The sequence below is a fragment of the Sycon ciliatum genome, chromosome 8 (genome assembly GCF_964019385.1).
Source record: "Sycon ciliatum chromosome 8, ocSycCili1.1, whole genome shotgun sequence".
NCBI classification, from domain to species: domain Eukaryota; kingdom Metazoa; phylum Porifera; class Calcarea; order Leucosolenida; family Sycettidae; genus Sycon; species Sycon ciliatum.
Genome location: NC_088650.1, coordinates 22120252 through 22146899, shown reverse-complemented (window position 1 = coordinate 22146899; position 26648 = coordinate 22120252). Strand labels below are relative to the sequence as shown.

Here is a 26648-nt window from a genome sequence, read left to right as displayed (position 1 = left end):
AAAAACGACTTGGGATTCTACACTGGATTGTTGTAATTAATGGCTCATACAGGTTGTGAGCCCTGAAATTGCCCATAAATGCCTTGAAATTATGTGGCTCAGCCGCTCTTATTTCACACAGTTGGTAGTAAGTTAGTAATAACAGACCGTTTCAAATTCCAGAAAATCTCTATTAATTTTGACCAATACATCACTGCTTGCATTGAGTACAGCAGTGGCAAAAATTGCCAAAAATAGTGACCCTGTATAATGTGTATATCATGTACTGCTTCACAGGGCATGTGCTGTGAAGCAGAAGATGGTCAGCTGTGATTTACCATTTTATTTTATACAGTACGCTATATTGTAGCACATCATCATCCGTGCACAGTATCTACTCGTATATAAGCTGCTTATCAACAGTTTCCTGATTTTCCTGTACATGCTACATGAATGCATGGTGATAGTGCTGACCTTGTAGGCTTGGTTGTAGGAATTTCGAAGGAGAGCGTACGGGAAGCAAGACTCTAGCAGATCCATGGTCAAGAAGGGTGACTCCTGCACCAACTGTAGTGGAGGATGGAATAATGAGAATCACGCACGTTAAAACGGGTCCTACAATCTTCTCCACTGTGACGTGGCAAGGAGAGAACATCTGATCCTGCCAAACAGTATCTGATAGGATACAGAAACAGGGTTGTTGCCATGTTGCTGGTGGTATGTTAGCTTGCCCAAAACTACACCAGCAAAAATATGAGCCAGGCAACACTGATTGATCAATACCAGGTATACAGTGAGCTAAACACTGTGTTTACAAGTTGTGCACCGTGTTTACATGGTGGACAGCTGCATGCTATTGACAGCATTTGTGTGTTGCATGTGATCAGAATCAGTGTTATTCTAAACTGGGTAAAGAAGGGGAAATCGTTACCAATTTCCTGCTACCTGATTTGTGCCGGCACGTTAAGCGACAAGTCTCACATCAGAAAGCAGTGTAGTGGGTGCTGAACTGAGGAACACAAAGCTGTCCTTCCAGGAATCCGCGGACAGAAAGTTGAAATTCTGCGCAGAATTCTGCGGCACAAATCGCTACATTATGCGGCGGATAGCGTGAATTCTGCGGCTATACTGCGGTATTTCTGCGGCGCTGCACCGGCGAAAAGACAAGGCTATATGCTATGTACAAGTATCAATAAAAAATTTAGTGGTCGAAAACATACGATAGGCTCAATACAGTACGCAAAAACTCCCTCGACTTTGAATGCAAAATAGCGACAGGACACTGCGCTGTGCATGTGCATGAATATGAAGCGCGTGCTCGCATTGCCCCCAAACCGTGATTTTTCACGATTCTGCGGTGAAAACTGTGAATTCCGCGGGATATTAAAAAAAAAATGAATTCCGCGGATTTTGCCGCGGAATCACAGATTCCTGGAGGAACACAAAGTCACTGCCGGTGAAACCAGGGTTTTGCGACAACACTAGACAGTATAGGCACACCGCCACACCGGCATCAGTGTGTGTGTGTGTGTGTGTGTGTGTGTGTGTGTGTGTGTGTGTGTGTGTGTGTGTGTTAGAGAAAAACACGAACAGAGCACGGACACATATTTTATCAGCCCATTACATGGCGCACAATGTCCACGAGTATACAATTATTTTACAGTACCGCTTAGAGAACAAAGTGTGTGCATGTAGCCAGTTTCTGAATGTACAATCACTGTCAATCACTGCCATGTACATCTCTAGTCTTACCATGCCCAGCAGGATGTAGACACTCTCTCTGTTTTTCGGCATCTCTTTCTCAGTCTCCAGCTGACCCAGCTTCAGCAGGCTGGATGTGGCAAGCTAAGCAGAGGGCAAACAGAATACGGAGTAGTGTGTAGTTAAGTTAAGACGACTATACGCAGTAGCATGTTGTCAAGACGATCATACGAGGCTCGTGTGAACTCTTCTCACAACCAGCACATGCAGTATCCTCTGGTGGTGGGGCCAGTCTACAACTATCCTGAGTGTCAGCTACCGTACCACTACAAGGACTCATGCGTTTAGAAATGCCAGGAGTTGAGAATGTCAGGTATGTTACCCATACGGTCACTAACACAGTACCACATCCAAGGCAGGCACACCACTTGGCTTTGTTACGGGACCGCCGTACATTATAGATGAGGTAGTCACGGTATATCCGAGGTCAAACGACTGGTATCATAATTATATGGAAGGGCTAAAAAATAGCTCTTCACGTCTCACACTGTATGTTCTACCCAGGGTACTGGATGCTGACATTCATAGTGACGTTTCCCTGTGCCTGTAAAGATAGACGGCATTGTCATACTGAGGACTACACTTGGTGGAGAACATTCATCATCACTCACCGCCAAGAATTCATTCATTCTTTCGCTGACAGTGCTGTTGCCAGTCAGTGTGAAGAATGTTGCTGAAAGATAGTTGATGGCTGCCACAATGCAGTGGGCATTGTTCTCATGACCTATGCAATGCATGTGCACAAGAACAGCAACATGGTATTGTACAGCTGTCACACACTGTACACAGATCCGGCCTGTGATACCAAGGGAAAGGCTGCCGTTACGATAGCATTTGGCCCAAATCATCATCATCGCCGACTGACTTGAGATGCACGTGCAAACACATGACCGAGGGAAGCATGTAAAGTTGTAAACCAGTACTTTTGCACTACTTCATGAGAGCCACGGCCACCCAAGAGGTCCAGTTTGATATACATGTATGCAATGTGCATCTGCTGTTGGTACCTGGCAGTACAAATCGACATGTTCCACCAACAATAGTACTGTAATTTTCTCATACCTTCCAGCGTGGGTCTGAAAAGTGAGTTCTCTCGGAACGCCAAGTTAGGCAGGCCCACGGCAACAAACACCTGCAGATGATGATAACACAGCAGAGTAAACACAGTGTTACGGAAATCCGGTCTACACATAATTTCTAGCTACTACCCAATTACCCAGTACCCGTTGCAAAGAAATGGAATGCTGCCAAGCAACATAGCATATAATTATAACCAAACACACAAACACTTGGTAAAGTGTCCTTATTAGTAATACGGTGATTCTTACCATCAACAAGCACCAAGTGACATAGTCAGTTTGCGGATTGTCTGAGGAACAAGAAAGCCAATACGAACCAGGACATATCAGGTAGGTGCTACATGTACAATGTGTTTTGCCCATAGTCATGCCCAGGCCACATACATGTACATCGGTAATAGTCTGTTGGACAACACCGAGCGACATACCTCAGGGCAAGAGCAACATGAACAATTGCATACAGTGCTCTCTGTTCTCTGCTACTCCAGTGTTTTGTGTAAAAAAGGAACATATTAGAAAATCAAAGCTGATAGTTCTCGAAATCATCTTCTTTCATCATTGACGAGTGGAGTCTCCAACTATTCAATCACAACTTACCCAACACAAAGGCATCCATACTGTGACCCAAAGAGCACAGAGCAATGAACAATCAAATTAGTTAGTGCCACAACCTCCATTGCTAGTACAGGATTGCGTACGACTCCGATAACACCGTAAGGATCTGAAGCAGATCATCTGCTGTCTTTCACTACTTACCACATAGACCACGCAGACACTGTGCTAGGATAGGGTCAAAGGTACACTCGATACCAGCACTTGTGGCCATCTCATCCACCACCTGTGCACACAGCAATACAAGAAGAGTAGAGAACAATCCCAGAAGTTATTTCCCCCTGGCCTGTACTGATACTAGTAGGCTGACATGGTTTAATAGTCATCTTGATAGCCTGCGTCATGCTGCAGTGTGCGACCGGCAGTAATGATGAGCAACTGAGCTTTCATACCTACATGTACTTCGAAGTACACTGATTAATCTAGCGAATAACGACCATCGACCGTGCATGAGAAAAGTGTCGTTTTCGTGAAGTTGAAAGTATGCAGTCAAATGCCGGTGACCAAGTCTGAAGTTTGTATCATTACTTGCGAGTTGTTGTCATGCCCGAGGTACTTATTCACGAGATTAGCTGTACAGGTTTTGGGTAACAACCAGGGCAACGGATGGCCTGCACGTCTACAAGTCTGCAACATTGATAACTACTGTTACAGCATGTTCCCTTAGGACAGGCTAGGGGCTAGGGGCTAGGGGCTAGGGGCTAGGGGCTCCGGTGTCATTATATTTCTATCAATCCTGGCAATCGTTCCCAGGGGCTGACACCGTCTTGCCCTAAAATATTCAAGTCAATGTTTTGCTATACAGAATCCATTGCTTCCTAAGTTCCTATGGTGTTTGGGTAGGGGAGGAGGAGGAGGTGGTTGTGGTGGTGGTGGTGGTGGTGGCACGATACTTCGAGCAGTTTGTTTCCAGGGTCTGCTGTACACGTCCTGTCGCCATACAAGCAGCACACAACGCAATCTCACCATAGAGTCCTGCTCCGCTGGAAAGTGTTCTTTGAAGTCGAGGATGGAGCCAATCATGAATGGAATGCGCTTCTTCAACACCTACCAACACCACAAGAGAATCATGAGAGAAATCAAACCTGGTCAAATCACGAGCTGAGTGCACAGATAACAGCGACTGTGATACATTGCACACATCTCAATGTTACGGAGCACAACGGTCCAGTAAAAAGTAACGTGAAGTTAATGTTGTGTGCTGGATTAATGGCAACCCCTACACATGACCAGACTGTAGAATGACCTTGTCACTTTGCCTATTGGCATGGACAATTGACCATGCAGCACGTCAGTCAATGCAATGATATCATCCGGGCTCTGACTGGGGGAGGCCATACCGAGTGCATTGATTCCATGAGCAACTTGCGGAAGTTGATGATGATACCAATGATGGTCATACGCTGCAACACCTCATCAGTACCTGCATAGAATATGTACAGCGGCATGCGTGAACAGCACATACAGACTTGTTACAGTCGTGTACACAGTGCTTCTCAATGAAATCCAATCGAGTAAGTCCGTGAACATCCCAGTGCTCACAGGTCTAGGGCTGCACCGCGCCCAGCGTACTTGACTCACACGAGGGGATTTCATTGAGCAACACTGTACTAATCACTGCAATCACATAATACTGCACATGTCACTAGTAGACACCTGGAGAACTGAAAAAGGAAGATAAGATTCTTATTTCACTGCATGTTTCGATGGCATAATTTCCAAAAAATAGTGTTGCTGATGATCTGAAAGTTGTGTATACAGAGAGATAGTGTCTGCCCTAACATTGGAGCTCATGTTGTAGGCTGCCAGCTGACTGACATCTTATTGGCGCTTTTTTGCGGCTTTGCTAAGTGGAAGGTTCAACTTGCTTCGCGTGTCCTTGAGACGGCAGTCGTGTGTCAGTCAAGCCAGTCATTTGGCAGAAGTGAGAGCTCCAACGTCAAGAGCAGCCACATTCTTCAAATATTACCAGTTGATGTAATAGGGGTGAGCACACATGCTCTTTCCCTGGACTCTTCAAAATTACAACTCAGTTCACTGTATCATTTCGACGTTTCGGCAAATCGCCATCATCAGGGAACAATATGGCAGCTAAGTACATTGTACAACAACATCGTAGTTCACACATACTGAAGTACAGAAGACGTGGATTGCGTGCAATTTGTTCTTGAACGCAAGCATTACATGATCTAAATCTGCTCCAGCTGAGCAAGCAGATCACAACCATCATGGGTGCGTGCTATGCCGCCGCAGCCAATACGGGAATACTGTGCCCTACCTTTCAGGCGCTTGATCATCTCATTGCAAACCTCTGGCTTGTCGTAGTTGGTACGGATGTTGTGCAATGTCTCCTTGTTGTTCGTCACCATTTTCTAAAGTTCAATGCAAAGTTGAAATATATAGCGTAACAACTCTTGACAAAATGCCTTTGACAAAACAACAGCAAGGATATGAGTTGTTGTGGAGTGGGGCATAGAATTCAGGCTCAGAGGAAGCTGTGAAATACTAGCACAGCCTACTATTTGAACTGGCAAACGTGTACGCCATGCATGCTTACCAACACATGATTCAAAATACTCTCTCACACAACAGCGGGAGAAGCTACACAAAGTGATGGGCTGCCTGCCTATTTGGTCTGTTTGAATCCTGTCACTATGGAAACACAAGCTTACCTTCAACTCCAAAACTTGGCCCATCACTTGGTGCATGCACTTGTCACCAAGGTAACGGATGCCGTACGGACCGAGCAGTTCACACAGAGCCTTCAGCTCTGAAATAGCAGCAGCAGCAACAATAAGAACAACACACGCACGCACACACACACAAACATGTACAGGTGGATAGGTTGGTCCAGTGCAGCAGGGTTTCTTTACCAATCACTTCCCACATTTTTATGCACAGCACCCACGTTACAACCAGCAAGCCAATGAAAGCAGGCAGACACACCCGGCACTTTATGTGCACGGTTGCAAACCAAACACAGGTTCATTGTCGGTTAAGTAATGTCTTTAGAATTAAATATACCTTGTGGATCAGAATAGACTTCAGCCTTGAACAGCACGGTGTGATTGCTGATGAAGGACTTGCGACTTGGAGAGTAGCAGATGTTGCTGGTGCTGACCCTACGTAGCAGTGATTCCAAGTACCTACCAGCAACATGCACACCCACACCAATCCGCAGAGACAGTTATGAGAGTATAGGCGTACATAATACATTGTACTGTGTTTCCGTCACTTACTGCTGAGCTTAGTGCATTAGTCAAAGAAGGGTACATCCGCTACATGGATATGCCGTGAAGTTATCAGAAATTGGATGAAGAAAATGAAAGTCTGGATGCCAAATTCTTCTCCATTTCTATTTCAAAATCATTTTCGACTTCCTTCCTTTACCTGAACAATACATGTACTCCCGAGAACAGCTTCACAAGCATTCCCTTTCTCAGGATTAGTACAAAAAGAAAAGCAGACTTTCCAGAAGCAAGCTTCCACAAGAAGTACACACTCCTTGCCATTGTCCGAAAACACGTTACTCAGTGGGGTGTTTTGTGTGGAACGGAACCACAACAACTAGGTTAGCACTCTGACTCAATATAAAACAAATGTCAATCATACAACCTCCACTAGTTTGTAGTAGTCACATGGACAGACTACTACTACAGGTTGTGCGAGACATCCGAGTGTAAAGCCAGTGCTGAGGACACACTCACAGGCGCCTAACAGATTTCTTACCAGGCTGTGTACTGACTGCAGAGTGTGGGATTGCCATGCGCGTCTAGTGGCTGCGTTTGTTGCAGCAGCACAACGTTGAATACACGTGTCATGTCAATGTTCACTGAGCACACAAAACATCCATATTTTTTAAAAGAGGAGGAGAAACACAGACCATTACAAATTGCAACGACAAATTGACGAATGATATTGACACAGCCGGGGGGCATATAATCTCCATTGCTACCAAGCGACCAGCAAGCAACAAGTAGTAATTGGCAGCAAGTGAAAAAACACGGAATACCCGGAACTCATTCAGTCTCCCACGCGCTGCCTCCACCCTATTCACTAGATCCCCGATCTTTGCTGGCTATGTGTTTTGGGCAACATTACCAACGCAGGAAAGACAAGCACGTCGATGGATAATTTTGTTGCTAAAATCTCTGCTCAATTATAGGTTTCATGTATTTGCATGACATCCTGCTGGTTTGTCTCCTCCTTTGCCTTCTTTGCCTTTTATTTGTATTCTTTTATCTGTTTTACTGCTGTGGTTGGCTTCCACCCTTTTCTCAGTTTTACTGGCCGTCATCATGATGTGCCATGAGATAATGATATAAATACAAATACAAAGTGGTCGGATAATTGCCATCACTTCTTATCTCATTGACACTCACGGTGAGCACTCACCGAAATTCTCCACAGATCTTAGGTAGGTCATGAAGCCCTAGCAAGGATGACAGACAGCCGGATACACAGAGACATGGGCAAACAGGAAACATACAATGAAAGATCTGTCCATCTGTAGCAGCAGTATTAGTATTGCACTACCTTGCTTACAGAACATCAGTTGACATACTCTGCTGTCATCAACAGAAAAGAAAGAATTATCGTAGCAGCAGTGTCGTGTCTGCTGGGCACTGGCAAGAGGAAACCGGGTGACACACCTCTGTTTCCCGTAGAATCCAGGAAACTTCACCGATAAGTAATATCCTGTTCCGGGGGCATATCAATCATGACTGGATGTTGTTGCACTGGACCTTTCCTAGTCTCACTTGTGTAAACGACATGCCAATATAGACTTCAATGCCCTGCTTCATACGTTACAACGCGAGGGGAGGGTATAGCCACATGGACCTTGAATCCCCTAACAGACCCTGCAACAAACATCGGTTAGTATAGGGGTGAAAGCAATATGAATATCATCACCAATCATTGACTCACAATAACACCAGTCAGGACCTCCGTGGGCCGGGCAATGTCCATGGCTTCAGGCTGGAACTTCAACAGAGTGCTCAAAATCCTGAAGACAAACACCCAAACACCCACATAACAATGAGCAATACGACTCTAACTCTACCCCAGACACCTGACATTGGAATTCTGTATGGGAATCATGAAGTATTGCCATGGGAGCTGATGACAGTATTGGACATCATGCCAAACACCAGGTGAATCCCGAGGTAACGTAGGCAACACGGGGCATGTGCATCCTTTCTCTGAGGGCGCTGTCCACGCCTTACCACAACCTATAATTCAGCATGAACACAGCTGGGAGGGGGGGGGGGGGGGGGGCAAAAATCACTGGGTACACTAGTTGTCCAGCTCTGTTCAGTGTTCAGGATCAAAGCACTGGGTAGTGACTGAGAGGGTCGGAGTACAGGGTATACTAGGATTTGGTGGCCTGGTGTTGACAGTACGGTGGCGTGATCATATGCTTGACTCAAGTGAGTTCTTCGTAGCGAATGCCACAATCCACAAGGCGTCATACTACTGTACTACACGCTAGCTCCCAACTTCAAAATTTCAGTGTCAAAAAGACGAGTTTTACATTGCTAGCAGGATTGAGAACGCCCACACGGACCCGGCAATCTCTTTAAAAAAAACCCATAGCTAATACAAGGACTCCGATGCCAAGAGCTTTAAAAAAAGAAAAGAAATGAAGCGATAAGCATAAGCAAACATGAGTGTTCATACCGCACAAATTGCTCCTCAACAGGTCCAAGGAGAAACTCCCGAGGCACAAACGTGTGGCCCCAGACGACGATCGTCGGGAAATGATTCAGTGTGTAACACAAGTCATTGATCAGAGAAAAGCTCGTATCCATCCTATCAGCATGAAGAAACAACACAGCACAGCATTACACACATGCACACACGTACACGAACACGCATACACACATACAACTTTAATACTCCCCTCAATATAGTACTACTTCGAAGTAGTATTAGTAGTATACTGTAATTTCACAAATTTTCGGTGTACTTTTATTTTCGGTTCTTTCGGTGCATCTGTTTCATTCCTAAAATTTCAATACACCGAACAAACACTAACACACATAATCCAATAGGGAACTGCTTCTCTGTACCGAAAATTTCTGTTCACCAAACCTGGCCTTTTGCCCTGATACCGAAAATATTGAGCACCGAAAAATTCTGAAATTAGAGTATTGTAATGGTATACCCCTCCACCTAAAGGCTAAATAGGGTGATTGTCGGGTACTTATGGCTCCCATAGAGGCGTGGTCGTTAATTTGACACAACTTGAGTTTGAAGTACACAGCGAACACTCGCACTAAAAGGTGTTGCTCGTTATCACATTCTAAGGCGGAGAACCAAGAGCAGTCCAGTGTTTCCCATTCACTTCGTCCTGTGTTCATTAGTAGTAATTGTGATTTGAGGCAGGAATATACCTGGTGTAGTTTTCACGAGCCTTGCGTTCGCTCTCCCTGCCCGGCATGACAAATTCCTGAATTCCATGTTTCTTTGACTTGTCATTGGCACGGCGCGCCTGATCCTTCACAATGTTGGTTGCATTGAACGGCAACAGCTACAGTGGACAACAGGGAGAAATAGAGAAAGCCATACACGTTAGCTTAGAACAATGAAATAATGACACTACACAGCTACGGAAGCCAAACGGGATGGGTACACGGAGGTATGCCTTCACAAACGGATCTGCTCACCTCCAAGGGGTTGTCTTAACCTACTGTTCTAACTTGATAACCTAGGCTAGATGTTCTGCTTCAGGTCACAGCACTTGAATAAATAACAGTCACTTCACCACATTTACTGCAGTTCTGGCCAGAGAAATCCGACCTCGTGAATAAAATAGCGCCGCCCTCAAGTGAGCAGCGTGGTGTTTGTGATGCTAGGGCTGCGTAGCCCTCGGTGCTATCACACTCATGAGATTGGATTTCTCTGGCCAGGACTATCCGCAGTGAGCTCCTCAGCGGAATGCCACACAGCGCCCAGGCGACGCAAGCCCAACCATTTCCTGGGCAAACTCTCATTCATGCCAAGCATTGTTGTACCATGCAGGACATTCACACAACACCTGTGGGGCATCAACAAGCAGTTTAGTGGCAAGTGCACAGCTACTGCCATGTGTCCTGTGGAACTAAATGATTATCATGGGCAACTTCGGACACTGCAATGCAGTGAAACAGCCTCCCCAAAGATAAGCTGCGGAAGGTCATCAACCACCTTGGCATGCCCAACAGCATTGCCAGCAAGACAAGGGTATGCTCAAAGCAGCAGTGTTTCTTGCTTTATAATTATGGATTACACTCATTATTGCCTTTCCAGCTGGGTTTGACCCTGCCGTTCATGCAACATGAAAGGATGGGACACTGGCTGCCATGATTCAAAGACGCATGTCTACTACCCACTTCATTATCACTCTTACATACAGTAATGCGGCATAGCAAAGAAAATGACCTCTCGGCTATACCGTTATGTGACCAAGTCTATACCGTTATGTGACCAAGTCTATACCGTTATGTGACCAAGTCTATACCGTTATGTGCTACAGTGTAAGTAACGTTAGCTAGTAGAGCCTGATCGACTTACAGCACCGTTGAGGCGCACATACTCGTCGCACATCTGACCAAACAAGCCGGAGATATCCTTGCTGATCAGCTCCAAATAGTGATTGACAGCCTTGACACTGCGCTCACCAAACGCGCCACGCTGTGTAGACGCAGAACACATGCCAGCAAGCAGGTGCAATTATTAATCTCTCAGATGCACACAAGCAGCCGAGTGGCATTTAGCAAGACATGCCAGCACAGCACTTAGTGTACTCTACCCAGGCAGTGGATGTACATATGGCAAGTTAACACTGAGGAAGGGAATTTCTGAATTGCGGATGTCCGTTTGAAAGGGAAAAAATATTATTGCAATGTAATTCATGTACAATCATGTAGATGTAATCCACTCTACCTGGAAGGCAAGTGAAGCATATGCAGAATGAAGGCATTGCACTGCACTATACGGTACCACCAATGGCAGCCTCACCGTGCTCACCGCTACTGTCAACATATAACCATGAAACTGCCAACTGTGACTGATGATCAATAGCAAACTTCGACACTTATGACTGGTTCTCTCACCTCTTCTGGACAGTGCATGCAGTTGCCCTCCAAGAACATGGCACAGGTCAGTGGCACTGCAATCACATACCTGTACAGGCAGTCACCACAACCGATATGAATGTGACCAGTGAACACAAGATAATTTCGGGACAATGGCACACTTTCTCCCCACCCCTTCCCTTCCTGTATGGGTACATACTTCAATGATAGCTTGTAGGGCAAAAGGGTGCACGTCTGCCAATATCAACCATGATAACGTGACTCCCCCATGATGCTGCCCAATGCCTAACCCTGGTCAAAGCAGATTTTCATCTAGAAAACTGTATGGAGGACAACAACTAACAGGTATCCGTCCCAAGCCCATCCTCAGCCAGTCCCAAGCCCATCCTCAGCCAGTCCCAAGCCCATCCTCAGCCAGTCCCAAGCCCATCCTCAGCCAGTCCCAAGCCCAGCCTCAGCCAGTCCCAAGCCCAGCCTCAGCCAGTCCCAAGCCCAGCCTCAGCCAGTCCCAAGCCCATCCTCAGCCAGTCCCAAGCCCATCCTCAGCCAGTCCCAAGCCCATCCTCAGCCAGTCCCAAGCCCATCCTCAGCCAGTCCCAAGCCCATCCTCAGCCAGTCCCAAGCCCATCCTCAGCCAGTCCCAAGCCCATCCTCAGCCAGTCCCAAGCCCATCCTCAGCCAGTCCCAAGCAGGGGCGTACACCGCTCGCCTCCAGGAGTGGTTCCCATGCCACCTGATCAACCAACATTCCACACGTTAGTGCTCTTATACGTATCAGACGGAGTTTCTGCATGAACTGCTGGATAATGTCACTGCTATGATTTAAAAAGGACTCAACTTTGCCAAGGCATGTTTATTATAGATGTTTTGTTCAGCAGGACGATTGCATGCAGTCTTGAGTCGGGTTATATTCTCGAGAGGACTGCGGTAAAGCTGCCCAAGCTTCGAATCATCTGGAGCAAACATCACACAGGGGCAAGCAGAAGCCACCATGGCATGCCGGTCAAAAGACTACCCAGGGAAACTCCTCCAACCAGGATAGTTGAAAGCGCTGTTTGCCATCCGTCTGGGCACGCACAGGAAACGAAATCCTTCGCCTTCGGTGGTGCACAATGATTATCGATGACGGAAATCTTTTCCATGTCCAGCATATTTCGGCGGAATCAGGGATTACACAGTGGAAGTACACTTTCAGAATATCCTTTTCAACACACTCCAATGTCACTGAAGTAAGTCTTGGATGATCCAGCTGCTTCCAACAACGGTCGCTCTACAGCTTCGCCGACGATTCCGTACTCTGTGCTGCTCGTTGCAGACTCCATTTGGAAGTCAGGTGCGTCCGCAATCTCATCTACTAGTATCGCTTGACCTTCGTCACTGGCTACACGCTTTGCCTCCTGCTCTAAATAGCTCTGAATAGAGCGCTGGCCCTCTGGATGCCGACGCTTCATTTTTCTTTTTCACAAAGCGAAAGCATCATCAAAAACGTAACCAACTTTGTCAAAACAAATTGACAAGGAAATGACTCTGAGATCGAGGAATCGATGTAACTCGTATGTAGAGACTTTGTTGTACCCAGTAAGTAACGTTAGTTCAGTAGATCTACGCTGTGTAACAAAAATGCCCCAGCAGCACTTTCACACCTGGGCGATACGAGCATCCTCGGACCGCCAGGCGGACTGCAGGCGCCTAGCGCCTAAGTATGCATGCACTGCACGGTGGGCCTGGATCTAAACATTCTCCGTACCCACATACAACAATTTTTACTGGTTCCCAGGCATCCCGGGAACCGCCCTATGTACGCCCCTGCCAAGTCCATCCTCAGCCAGTCCCAAGCCCATCCTCAGCCAGTCAAAAGAAGGCTCAGCCTAGTTGGAAACAAAAGAGCTGCAGCTCAAGACCCTCCCTATGCTTGCTACAATGCAGGTGCTATCATACTAGCCACTCAAACTATTAGAGCAGGAAACCTGAACTTCTGCTAACACATGATCTACACCTCTTGGCTGATCACGTGATTACTCACGTGGTAATACAAGTAGGAAACATCACCCAGATTGTCCCACAGAGCGTTCATGTGAGTGGGGGGGGGGGGGGGGGGGGGAGGGAGAGGGATAGAGGGCACGAGAATCCAAGTAGTTACCTGGCTTGGTTGGAGCCAGAACACACACTGAATGTGTACTCCAGGATCTTTGGATAATGGCTGCAGCAACGACCACACACAACGGCAACACACAATGCAACACACAACACAACACACATTAGCACATGACAAACAACACACATTAGCACATGACAAACAACACACATTAGCACATGACAAACAACACACATTAGCACATGACAAACAACACACATTAGCACATGACAAACAACACACCAAGCAATGCAATACATACACGAGGAACTTTCATTTCCAAATTCTAGTATCAAGTTATTAGTCCCTCAGCTGGCCTACTACCGCATGTTTTCAGACACAAGGGGGGGGGGGGGGGATAGCTATAGCCGATCCACAATACTGAGCCTGTCACAGACAGAACGGTAGTAGTAGGACATCATGCTGTGTTCATGCAGTACAGGATATTACTCATTCGAACAGAAGAGAGTCCATGTACCGCAATGTTAGTAAGATACAATGGCTGTACGTACTAGAGGAAGGAAAGATCAGACACATCATCCAAAATATCCTGGAGTTGATCAACCATTCGTGAGTGGAACACCACCGTGTTCATGTTGAATGCCAGCTGCCGGTTCTCATGCAGATGCGATTGACTGCGTGCTGCACTCATGTAAGCCTACAGCACAGTACGGCACAGCACAGCACGGCACAGACACACACAAGTCATGGCACAACAAAGAATGGAAAGCAGCTAGCCAACAGTTCTAGCCATATATTTGACACCTGATAGACACCAGTACATCAGGCGGGTAGGTTCATTGTCGAAGGGCGTGGATCTGAACCACTTGATTGGTGTACTGAACCCTGTACTGAACCCTGCATTGAACCCTGTACTGAACCCTGTACTGAACCCTGTACTGAACCCTGTACTGAACCGTGCACTGAACCGTGGACTGAACCCTGTACTGAACCCTGTACTGAACCCTGTACTGAACCCTGCATTGAACCCTGTACTGAACCCTGTACTGAACCCTGTACTGAACCGTGCATTGAACCGTGCACTGAACCGTGCATTGAACCGTGCACTGAACCCTGTACTGAACCCTGTACTGAACCCTGTACTGAACCCTGTACTGAATCCTGTACTGAACCCTGTACTGAACCCTGCACTGAACCCTGTACTAAGCATTGCACTAATAGACTGCATGATCTACAAGGATCAAACCTCCCACATAGAACATAACCTAACTCCGGTGTTGTGGCATGCAGCTAGCTGCTAACCTGCAGTCTCATCCAATCCAAGCGAAGCATGGAGAAGTCAACATTATACTGGCCACTCTCCGCTGAAATATACATAGCAACCACACGTACACACGCACGCACGCACGCACACACACACACACACACACACACACACACACACACACACACACACACACACACACACACACACACACACATGTATGCACACAAACGCATACACAAACACATACGTACATACATGTACATACACACACGTGTACACAACAGGAATACCAATGGAATTCGTACAGATGTGTGTGTGTGTGTGTGTGTGTGTGTGTGTGTGTGTGTGCGTGCGTGTGTGTGTGTGTGTGCGCGCGCGTGTGTGCTTACCTGCTTTGATATCCAGGGTTGACAGCTCATGCAAGAAACTAGTCATGATCACAGACTCGTCATCACCAACGTTGATGATTTTCTAAACAAAAGAGCAGATTCAGCGGAGTAGAAAATAACACAACACTCTCAAAACATCTACTAGTACACAATGTACCATTAGTAAGCGAGTTAGCAGCCAGGGTTACCAATTCCAAGATGAAGATACCGCTGCACATGCCCAGTATGAAGACCTGAATATGGCCAATTAGCCATCCACATGTACCATTGTACATTGTTGATTCTGCACATTCTATTCTAAGAGGTGCAATAGGAACACCCATAGATATACACCTGTCTCACGTACACGTGCTAATAAAACCTGCCACAACACAATCATGTGGTTTTGTAACCTTGCAGCATCCAGGCAACTCTACAAGCACAGTGTGAACATCATCATGACATCAGGACAACAAAGCTCTTATTGAATACAACATACATGTGAGTCAGACCAACCTGAATGACTTCACTGAGCAAGGAGTGGTCAAAGCCGTTCATGTATTGCACAAAGTAGCGGCGGAGAACTTGCTGGTACTTCTTAGCCAGTGCTGTACAGCAGCAATGACCCAGGTCACACAGTATAGTTATACAGTGGCGGATCCAGGAGGGGTTCCAGGGGTTCCGCGGAACCCCCTAAATTTTGAAAATACACTGCTGGAGACTGTACGCATGTGGATGTACATGTATCAGCTATTCATTTTTGACTAAACTGAAACCCCCTGTAGAGATCACTGGATCCGCCCTTGGTTATAGTATAGCAACACACCACAACATACAACATGAACAACACTGGAAGAAGAAGAGAAGAGGGATAGGTATGAGCACTGTCATTTCCCAGGACTCTGAGTCATGAATACTGCTGGTCAGCAGTTCTAGTTACCCGCATCTTTTGTTTTGTTGTCTTCTATGGCACAGGTAGTTGGAACTTGGAATACGCAGCACACACATGTTGTTATGAAGAGGTATTTCCCATTAGAATGCGCCACCCTGAACCAAATTGAAACACATCATTCCACCATCAACAATGCAAAACCATAGTCAATCCGATAGCCTGGGGAGAGGGGGCAGTGTGTTCTTAGTCAATCTGATACCCCCAGTGACTGTTCTTACCTCGCAACTCGTGCATATAGAAGAGCAGCTCTGGCAGTTGCCTGCATGGTATCAAGAACAAGAGACAAACAAACACAACTTTAGGCCGGCTTAGTGCTGCAGGGAGGTGCAGGCACATATTACATGTACTACAAGTACTGCTATCACACTGTAATGGGATCTTCGTTGAATCACTTACTCCTGCAAAAACTCTGACAGGGAAACATCTTCAGATATAATGGTACCTATATTATCGCAGCAAAGTATCCAGACACACAGTTACCACGGTGCACTGTTCACTGTCCACTGCACAAGCAGAGCACATGTATAGCATGTGCATTGCGTTACACAGATCACGGTAATAGTACTTGAGACTGTATGCCACCTACCTGTCTTGCATGTCATCCGGGTTGACCTTGGTCTTGCTCATCTTGGGAATTGGGGCATCCGCATGCCGCACCAGCCAGGCAATTTCATCCCTGGCCAAAGACAATGCCATCAGTAGTACCAATGCCTGTAAGTGTATCAACACCAAACAACCGGGACAGCAGTTTTTCAAAGTACATGTTTTGTACATGTTCTTGATACCCAGTTCAAAGCGAAGAAGAATGCATACAGTCGGTAACGATGCACATCGTTAACTGACGAAATCGATCAGCACGCGACAGTGACATACACGTATGTCCGAGGAAGCGTCCAAACAACTAGCAGGACACACACAGGTGTGCAAAATGCCTCAGGTTTGCAGTGTTCTTTGTGTTGCTGGTTCGAAGGGTGGCTTCTGGAGCCGATAGCCCCGGTGCTAGTGATTGCGTCGACCTCCAGTTGAGAATGAATACCCTCCTCCCCCCACCCCCTCCCCTCCCCTCTCCCCCTAATCCACAATAGTATACAATAGAGTCAAACAGGATATATGGTTTTGCTGTTGCTGACCTTGGGTCCTAGCAAACCAGGCTGGTCACCGAGAATGTTGACAAGGTCGCTGAGAGCATTGCGCAAGTAATTCCGCCGGTCCACATGAGAGCGAGGTCTGGAAGCAACCATACACACAAACAACACGATAATGATGCATGTGCTAGTAAGTTGCATTGGCCAGGTTGGACAAATGCAGCCGCAGTGTGTACTGGATCAAATGCAGTGCTGTTATGGCAATCCGAGTACATACAATAGCACAGCAGATTACAGTGGATTACGTAATTCATTTTAGCAACCTCTTTCCTTTGATTTTACTTGTATTACGCTGCACGGATACTGATAGCATCCCATTTTTCCACAGCTTGCTCTACACAGCCTTAGCATGAATGTGTATTGGTTGGCAGTTAGAGTTGTCCAGTAAGCATTGGTTTATGCTCAACTCACAGCCTTCCCTGGTCAAGATACAGTAGATTTAAACAGTTGCACAGCTGCGAAAGGTGTACAGTAGGCTTTTTGGCTAGTCTTGTAGGCAGATGCAGCTACAGTCAGACCTCGCTTAACCGCACACATCGGTTTTCCACAGAAATATCCGGATAGGCGAGGGAAACCGGATAATCGAACACATCACGTATGCTGTAAATCTGCAACCAGCTATTTTCTTCCGGATGGCAAGGGATCCGGATAAAAGAGGATCGGATAAGTGAGGTCTGACTGTATTTCGGTTATTGTAGCATACCTGTGCGACAACTTCACAAGGCTCACAGGTCATTTACGGCATGTCAGCCAACCTGTTTAGCCATTGTCATCACAACACTAACGACAAGAACGACAACGGCAATTTAAAACAACAACTTACCCGTGAAGAACAGCTGCTTTTGCTGATTCATGTAGCCACTTCTCCGCCTTGTCCATCTTCATTCTGCCAACAACAGACAAAAAACGGACAAACAGGATGAGATCACCAAAAACTAACCAGCACAGGAACAAGGTGGTGTGACCCGAAAGAGATTAAAACAGTTTACTGAAACTGCAGTTGTCAACGGCATCCGACACTCAGAACCAAAATGATCTTACATAGCATAAAAAACATACTCCTGATCTACAGTTTGGTAAAACTGTACTTACAGTTTGAAGACAGTCTCGAATGCTGGATGGACTGCCATCACCTCGTCACGACATAGTGGAATGACGTAGTTCTCATGCAGGGGAATCTTCACCAAGGCTAAGCACTCTTGACTGTTCGAGACTTGTTGCGGACAAGCCAGGAAGCCAACTGAAGCAACACACATCATTACACAGAGATATCAACTGGTGGGAATGAATGCTTGATTAGACCTTGATCATGCACAGCAGTGGGTAGACAGAAGGCGTTTTAGAGTAGTGTAAGAAAAATAGAAACTAGGAGTGAGTGGCAACCACAGCAATGTGTGCGGTGTACTGTACTCGTATGTGTGTGTGTGTGTGTGTGTGTGTGTGTTTGTGTGTGTGTGTGTGTGTGTGTGTGTGTGCACGCGAGTGCGCACATGTGCGTGTAGTACTGTGAGCACCAGTGCACAGTGGGCTTCTAGAAAAGAGCACATATGCTTAGCATATTTTCAAAACACAGATTGAATCTTCTCTAAACAATATTAACTTATTTAGCAAGGTATTTAGCTCTGTGTTACTGGATTTCTGAAAGCTCTGAACAAGTACACACCATACTAGTAACTTACAAATTATCCACTTTGCGTAGACATCCAGAGACAGATATTCACATGGCATCTGAACATCAGACGAACACAACAATCAATGGAGAGAGAGAGAGAGAGAGAGAGAGAGAGAGAGAGAGAGAGAGAGAGAGAGAGAGAGAGAGAGAGAGAGAGAGAGAACACACAACCACACTCTACGCTCCCGTCTCCACAATACCACGTTACACAATACAAACATGTCGGGTATACATGTACAGCTAGCAACCTTGTCTGGTTGCAGAGTTTTCCTGCAAGTTCAGTACCGTGATCCTTGCTGTCAACCAAATTTGCTGTGCTTTACTGCCCTCCACACTATAGCATCAAACTAACATCAGTCAGTATAGTTCCCGGGTGGACACTAGCCACCTCTAAACTATGATAACTTCCTTTATTTATGAAGAGAACAGGGCAGCCAGTTTGTGTTCTAACTTCAAAAAAGAGTTTCAGGCCAAAGCAATCCTCAGACACTGACAATACAATCCTGGGACTGGTCACTATAATGCTGACTATGTGCAAGTAGTGCAGCTACTGTAGTAAGTGTTTGGTGAAGATGATAGATTTCTCGTCCGGCTGAGCGAAGAAAGACATGAGAGAAAGTTCTCACGCCTTTGGCTGCAGCCAACAACACCTCAATTCTGTGCTGTCACCCTTGTTGTCTATGTCTCTCTGTGTGCCGGTATATGTGGAGCGAGAATACAGAGCGGGTGTCAAGCCACACGCAAAGATACTAAGGTGTAGGTGCGCAGTCCTCACTGATGTGCAATATAACTAGCACTGAGGCGCTGACGCCTGCAATGCATACTATTACCAGTTGTGTGATGATTGCTGAGGCAAGACATTTTAAGTTAATGCACAATTTCTCCTCATATGTGTAGGTAGCTACGCGCTCTGCACATTGAGCACTTTCTTCTGCAGCTGCCACAACATTTCGTTGTGGTCTCGTCACACACCTTACTTCTAATACCAGTATTAAAAATGAATAGCACTATCTATTTACACCGCACTCTTGTGGATTAATTGTTGTACGCTGTCTGTTCACGGATCAGTTATTTCTTTTCCTCTAATGTATCTGGCCATGCAGCATACACCACATTGCAGACAGGACACAACGAAGACCCTGCACACTATCGTGGAGAAGCCTTAACACATAGTCCCAGCACTAGCAGCTATTGCTTAACACGCAGTCCCAGTGCTAGCAGCTATTGCGCCCGTCATCACAACACACTGCTATGCTCGCCATTTTGCATGGTGGTCACCATATCGCAACCAAGGAGATAATGTGGCCTTGCTACACTTACCCTACAACTATCCATCGGTGTACTCTGTGCTCTGATGGGTTTATTGTTGTATCCCACCTTCATTCGTTGTCTGGGGCCGTGGACTTCAGTTCGTGTACAAAGTGTAGTGTTTTGACGTTGGACAACCAAACTATTATACTTTCTATTCAAATATTTTGCTAAACTGTTAGGACTCAACACAGTAGTGTATGCTGGGCATTGGCACTTCTCCAAGATACCACCAGTACAGCATGTTGTACTAGACATATAGTGCAGTCAGACCTCGCTTAACCGCACACATCCGTTTTCCACAAAAATATCCGGATAGGCGAGGGAACCGGATAACCGAACACCGGTTATGTTGGATGCACCACGTATGATGCAAATCTGTAACCAGCTATGTTCTTCCGGATGGCGAGGGATCCGGATAAAAGAGGACCGGATAAGCGAGGTCTGACTGTAATCAATAGCACATGCACGCACGCATGCAGGCACACACGTTGCACTTACTGTCTCGCACTGTGTGGGGTTCAGCATGTGCTGCGGTACATACGTCAGACTAAGCAGGTTACCAGTCTTCATCTACACACAGGCATACAGGCACACAGGCATACAGGCACACATGCATAATAGCATATTACATCAGCTATTGTATCTTGTATACACGCACAGTGCGTATCTCCTACCGCTGGTCTTTGACTTTGAGCATTCTATTGCGATAAGCGACATAGTACAATGATCAATACTACGTGTACTGTATGCAAGCGGGGTATCAAAAGACTCGGGGCGACGTACGCAAACCATGTATACTTGATTAGGATAAACGTCCAGTGTACGAGCAAGTACATACGTGAACGGTACATTAACGTTGCAGTTCTTTTTTCTCTATAAAGCCTCTTCATATTTATAGTGTCTCCGGGCCGTGAGTCATAATGTAGTATAGTACTGCCTTAGTGAGTCATGATACAGTACATCACGAGATCTTACCTGATCTGTTGGTAGCATGCGTCTCATGTAGATCGGTCTTAGAGTCAAAATAGCCTCACCGACTTGCTACAACCATAGAAACACACATAGACCCACAGACACACAAAGGAAACACACATAGACACAAAATACGCATACACTCAAACATAAGCAAATACACACACACACACACACACACACACATGCACATACAGTATAAAAGGAGGGGGGGGGGGGGGGAGGGGGCTAACATAGGCATCAATACACAAAACTTTGCTAAAGAATGTCCATTTTGTTGAACATAGCACTTGGTAAGAAAGAGGTCTGCTGAACAATCCACATAATCCTTATGTCAGTCCTTATATGTACCATGACAGTCCTTGAGAGTAATGGTGGTGGTGGTGGTGACTTTACAGGTGGAACAGGAATGTCAAACGCATGGAACATCAAGGTATGCTCGCAGTAGAGAACTTTCCGAGCCAACGCTATGGCATCGTAGTATCAAGAGGACTCAGCTGTGGTGCAGCATGCCTACATGCATTATCAGTACTATCTTATCTTATCACATCAACACTAGGTAACTGCGCGATAGGAGTGCACAACCCCAAGAGTGCACAACCCCAGTCTATGGGGTCTGAGACCGCAAAACTGGATTTCATGTGACCAGCGTGTACACACTATCTGCACCTCATGCATGATATTGATCGGTACATGGTTGTATGCAGCCCAGTTTTTCGTACAACTTTCCCGTGGTTGTTTCGCACTGTTGGAATGTGAAACCTGTTGAACATTGTCATGTGATGTGTGAAACTGTGCCATTGCAGTACTGGAGAGAGAGAGAGAGAGAGAGAGAGAGAGAGAGAGAGAGAGAGAGAGAGAGAGAGAGAGAGAGAGAGAGAGAGAGAGAGAGAGAGAGAGAGAGAGAGAGAGAGAGAGAGAGAGAGAGAGAGAGAGAGAGAGAGAGAGAGAGAGAGAGAGAGAGAGAGAGAGGAGAGAGAAAGAGAGAGAGAGAGAGGGAGAGAGAGGTGGTGTGTGTGTGGGGGGGGGGGGTACATGCAGTTGCACACTTGGCATATAGACTCCTGCTACGCAAGCATCTAGAAACAAGCAACCAACCTTTCCAAATATCTGCAGATCTTCTACAATCTTTCGATGAGGATGCTCCAGCTCATGCACTAACTGAGCGATCCGGGGATAGGATGCTTCACTGTAAACATACATTAGACACATACACGTACCCAAACACACACCATTGGACCATTGGACGCCCATCGCCGGAGGCGATGATAGCGATGCTACAGCAGAAGCCATAGCAACTTGTGCTGGGATTGCACCATTCAACAGCTTGCAAGGCTGAACAATTGACCGCCACTATTCAGCCTGGTCTACACCACACAGCTATAAAGTGGCTCAAACACACACACACACACACACACACACACACACACACACACACACCCATACACACACACACACATCCAAGCACATAGACAGAGGAAGTGCACTAGGTATGGAGATAGGGCACTGACATTAGGTATCCCAGGCAGAGCCAGCATAATGGGAGGCAAGGATCAATTCAGATGAACTGTTGAAGAACGTCTGTGCACCATGTGCCATCCTGGATATTAGCCAAAGACTACCTGAAGAATCACCGGTGCGCTCTACAATGACAGTGGATGTTACATGACACAATGTAGTGACTAGTGGTAATACTTACGCGGTGCCATGCTGGTATTCATGACAGCAGTGGTAGAGGCCCAGGATAGTCTTGCGCTCTTCAATGCGCGGCACTATCAGTAAGATTTGACAGTACAGACACACAAGATCCAGGTAGCCTTTGCACAGGTCAAAGTTGAGAGCCTGAAATCCCATACACATGTACACACGCAAACACACGTACACATACACATACACACGCACACAAACACACACACATGCACATACATACACACACAAACACACACACACACAGAGCACACACGCACACACGTATGAGTTCAGAGTTTCAAAGGAAGCTCTTATGCACTCAGCTAGCTCAGCAATGGGGGATTTTCCAAATTCAGAATGGCACGCAAAGCAAATTTACAAACCATGCGAGACAGGTTGTCGACTTACGATGTCAAAGCGAATCTGACTGGTTGAAATTTGATTGAACAGATCCATAGCCTTGTCCTACATGAAGAGAAAGACACAGAATATCCAACACTGATGTGAAGAGAATTTGACATGTGGAATGAAGAGCAAGAGAGACTTGATACAGGGCAAACCCAGCAGGGGATGTTCAGGTTTGTTGTACCTCCAAGTTTCATGCCACGAGGCAGTCATGAGACAACTGATTACGAGACAACTTAAACTGGGGTTCTACCTAACCGTACGTATATAAACATGGCCACCCTGGCCTTGCTTGCCTTGTCGTTTTGTGTAAACAGGGTTACAGGCATTAACTAATCTAGCGCTAGGTACAGGTGGGCCTTAAATCTGGTAGCGCAAGATGGATCTCAGTGAACATCCTCCGCTGGGACTGCCATCTTCTAAGCTCTGTCTATGACATTGAGCACTCCCTACAGCTCGGCGATCAATGCATTAGTGAGGAAATGAGATATGCATGTCAGCGGCAAAGCAAGAAATGACAGCAGTGTGGTGCCTCCTAGGCTAATGCTAATCATCTACAATCACACCGGGCTGTATGCACAATTCTGCAAGGTTGCTGAGTCGAGGCATTACTGTTACAACTCTACCACTACTGGCACACTACAATGCACTGATCCAGGATCTTTACATCACACACTAGCCTAGTGATGGCTGTGGACATTCACACACTTACCTTGAACTCCATGAAGTCCTTGAACAAGTCGTACGGGATCTGTAGAAATTTGAGAATCTCCGATCGCTGTGAGTGCACGACATTGAGACCGGCATTGCCCTGGAATATACATGTACACGCACAGATAACATCAGCTATCATACAGACATGACAAAAGAAAATCACCAAAAGGCATCACTGGCCAACACTCATGAAGTTGCTCACACAGTCTCACTAAACACAGTCAAATAATTAGCCATTGTACCGTCGTTAGAATTGAGCAATTATACATCTTTGCCAGTATGACAGTATTGGTATAGAGCATGTACAATGAGCTGGCGTAATCGATGCAGTCATACACCTTCATAGTTTACTAATGAATCAACACGCATGTAGCATGGGAGGACTTGAGTCGAGTGCAAACACAATCATACACTAGTGCAGCTGTGCACTGAAACTGTCCCTACAGTGTGCTGCACTTGTTTGAGGCTCACCCTGATCTCCACCGTTGGGAACTTTCTGCTGATGTACTTGATGGCACTCTCAAACGTCTTCTCCTGCAGTACAACACCTAGTCGGTCTTGTGCATTCTGGAAAGATATTCAGTAACATAGTAAGAAGAAACACATGCAAAACGGAAGAGTTGCAGTTTTTGATGGTGTTTGAGATATAGTAGCCCCTGTCCATATTTCAGATAATTTCCCTTCACCACTCTTTCTAACTAGTGACTGTAAGACATAGAAACTCTTCATTCGTCATTCACTCCGGTTACTGCGGTCATTGTGGCGGCCCCTATTCCAGCAACGAACATGTTGCCATTTGATCTATACACTGACATTGTTACATGTGACTTGTGATTCGTATCGTCCAAAACGGCCACCACTGTTCATTTGGGACGGGGCTCAGAGCTCGAAGTTAATGATGTTTGTTTCAGGGAAGACAATAGTTTTCGCCGGCCCCTATTACTCGCAAGGGCAAAATCTATCCCGAAACACAGCCATTACTGAGCCTTCCATCCCAGTGTACACATTATTACATCAGTCCAAAGACACTAATTCTTGGCATAGCTAGCCCTGTCACCTTGTGTGGTATAGCAAGAGTACATACATGACTGTATGCTCCCAAGAGTACATACATGACTGTATGCTCCCAAGAGTGTGCAACTCTACATAGATACTAGTACCCTTTCTATGGGGTCTGCCGACGGCGAAAACTCACATCACGTGGCAGAATGTTCCCGTTGTAAGTTAGTTCCCAGCCTGTCACAGTTATAGCGACCATTAGAGTTGAAAAATAGCTATCACGACAAAAACCCAATCAGCTTATCCGAGTCATCAGTCAGATATTCGAACTGCGTGCACGCTAGCCTTCGTTAAATGTAGTACAAACCGTACTGGGAATACATGATGCGAGTTTTCACGGTCGGAGACACTGTATGCAGAGTTGCACACTCTTGCAGTCTTGGGAGCTTACATGCATCTTGATTATAGGGACTGCATTAGTCAGTATTGCTGGGTGCCGAAGAACTGGGGCCGGTGAGCCTCCTATCCTAGTCCGTTCCGGCAAATTTTCATGTACTACAGTCTATGCACAGTTGCTTCACCGTGTATACACTGGTATGCTGTGATTGGTGAAATCCTAGCCTGGTCGTTCTTCGGCACTCCGTTCTTCGGCGCCCGGCAGTACTGCACAGGGTGAACCGGTATTCTCCAGGTTTACACTCGCAATGAAATAGAAGGGGTCAGTTACAAAGCGTGGTACCCACTGGCGGCTATTGAACAGTTTCCTCTTAGGCAACTCGGAAGCATGGGTTTGCAATGCCCCTCAAAAGCGCAAAAGCGGATACATGTACATGTGTGCGGACAAATAAGTTTTCAGGGACAATTATAATCATTACATTGTATGTATGTATCGGTATTTCAATGCTAACGTGGCAATAAATCTCGACCTTGAACTTGTACTGACTGGCAACCCACTGTATACAGGTGACATAATAATTATTATGTACATGTATTTCGTGAGAGTACTAGCAATTATCTGCACGTTGATTCTGGACAAGTCCACCTAAACGGTAAACATGGTAAACCTCAGCAGGGGAGCAGCAGGTCCTGCTGCCAATCCAACAATCTATTTACAACATGAGGTATTAGATTCACATCGACATGGGCTATTCCCTAGCCGTGGACCAGCACCAACCACACACCTTTTTCAGGTTGTATAGCCGATGCAGAAGCTGCGAGCCACGGCTGTTGAGCAGCGATAGCTTTTCAGCAATCTTCTGCTCGGGAAGGCTGGGTAGCGACATGCTGCTTTAGAACCTCTACGAAAATCGCTTGCTCACAGCACCGTCCAGGAGCGCTACATTGGAAACCTCGCAAACGCAGTCCACAATCTCCCTTAGTTGGCTGTCTTCGCCTTATGCAGAGGCGAGTCTTCTGGGCTGCGACGGAACTCGGCACAACTTGAGCCAGAGCCTAGTAGAAGGACGTTGATCTACTCCACCGCTCGAAAACGGCTACAAAAATTCAATGAGCTAAAGCTGCTACACGTTCCCCACTCCCCAACTCAG

At 46.2% G+C, this 26648-nt stretch overlaps 1 protein-coding gene across 1 annotated transcript in view; it reads right to left on the bottom strand.

The window, feature by feature from the left end:
- LOC135822327 (nck-associated protein 1-like) overlaps window positions 1-26648 on the bottom strand; it is a 27467-nt gene extending 819 nt beyond the window's left edge. The window contains exons 1-37 of the mRNA XM_065335071.1: window positions 26283-26648; window positions 24574-24669; window positions 24101-24199; window positions 23392-23448; window positions 22994-23136; window positions 22393-22483; window positions 21298-21363; window positions 20821-20892; window positions 19019-19067; window positions 18432-18579; window positions 18163-18225; window positions 17325-17421; window positions 16781-16905; window positions 16413-16453; window positions 15759-15850; window positions 15264-15345; window positions 14910-14971; window positions 14159-14304; window positions 13653-13712; window positions 11531-11600; window positions 10989-11108; window positions 9830-9966; window positions 9114-9245; window positions 8361-8439; window positions 7827-7863; window positions 7161-7263; window positions 6456-6577; window positions 6104-6201; window positions 5710-5803; window positions 4772-4854; window positions 4398-4478; window positions 3576-3657; window positions 3069-3109; window positions 2803-2872; window positions 2352-2464; window positions 1732-1824; window positions 454-546 (exon numbers count right to left, since the gene is read on the bottom strand). Of these exons, the coding sequence (XP_065191143.1) occupies window positions 454-546; window positions 1732-1824; window positions 2352-2464; window positions 2803-2872; window positions 3069-3109; window positions 3576-3657; window positions 4398-4478; window positions 4772-4854; window positions 5710-5803; window positions 6104-6201; window positions 6456-6577; window positions 7161-7263; window positions 7827-7863; window positions 8361-8439; window positions 9114-9245; window positions 9830-9966; window positions 10989-11108; window positions 11531-11600; window positions 13653-13712; window positions 14159-14304; window positions 14910-14971; window positions 15264-15345; window positions 15759-15850; window positions 16413-16453; window positions 16781-16905; window positions 17325-17421; window positions 18163-18225; window positions 18432-18579; window positions 19019-19067; window positions 20821-20892; window positions 21298-21363; window positions 22393-22483; window positions 22994-23136; window positions 23392-23448; window positions 24101-24199; window positions 24574-24669; window positions 26283-26384 (3339 nt within the window). The 5' untranslated portion in view covers window positions 26385-26648. The remainder of the gene's footprint in view (window positions 1-453; window positions 547-1731; window positions 1825-2351; window positions 2465-2802; window positions 2873-3068; window positions 3110-3575; window positions 3658-4397; window positions 4479-4771; window positions 4855-5709; window positions 5804-6103; window positions 6202-6455; window positions 6578-7160; window positions 7264-7826; window positions 7864-8360; window positions 8440-9113; window positions 9246-9829; window positions 9967-10988; window positions 11109-11530; window positions 11601-13652; window positions 13713-14158; window positions 14305-14909; window positions 14972-15263; window positions 15346-15758; window positions 15851-16412; window positions 16454-16780; window positions 16906-17324; window positions 17422-18162; window positions 18226-18431; window positions 18580-19018; window positions 19068-20820; window positions 20893-21297; window positions 21364-22392; window positions 22484-22993; window positions 23137-23391; window positions 23449-24100; window positions 24200-24573; window positions 24670-26282) is intronic.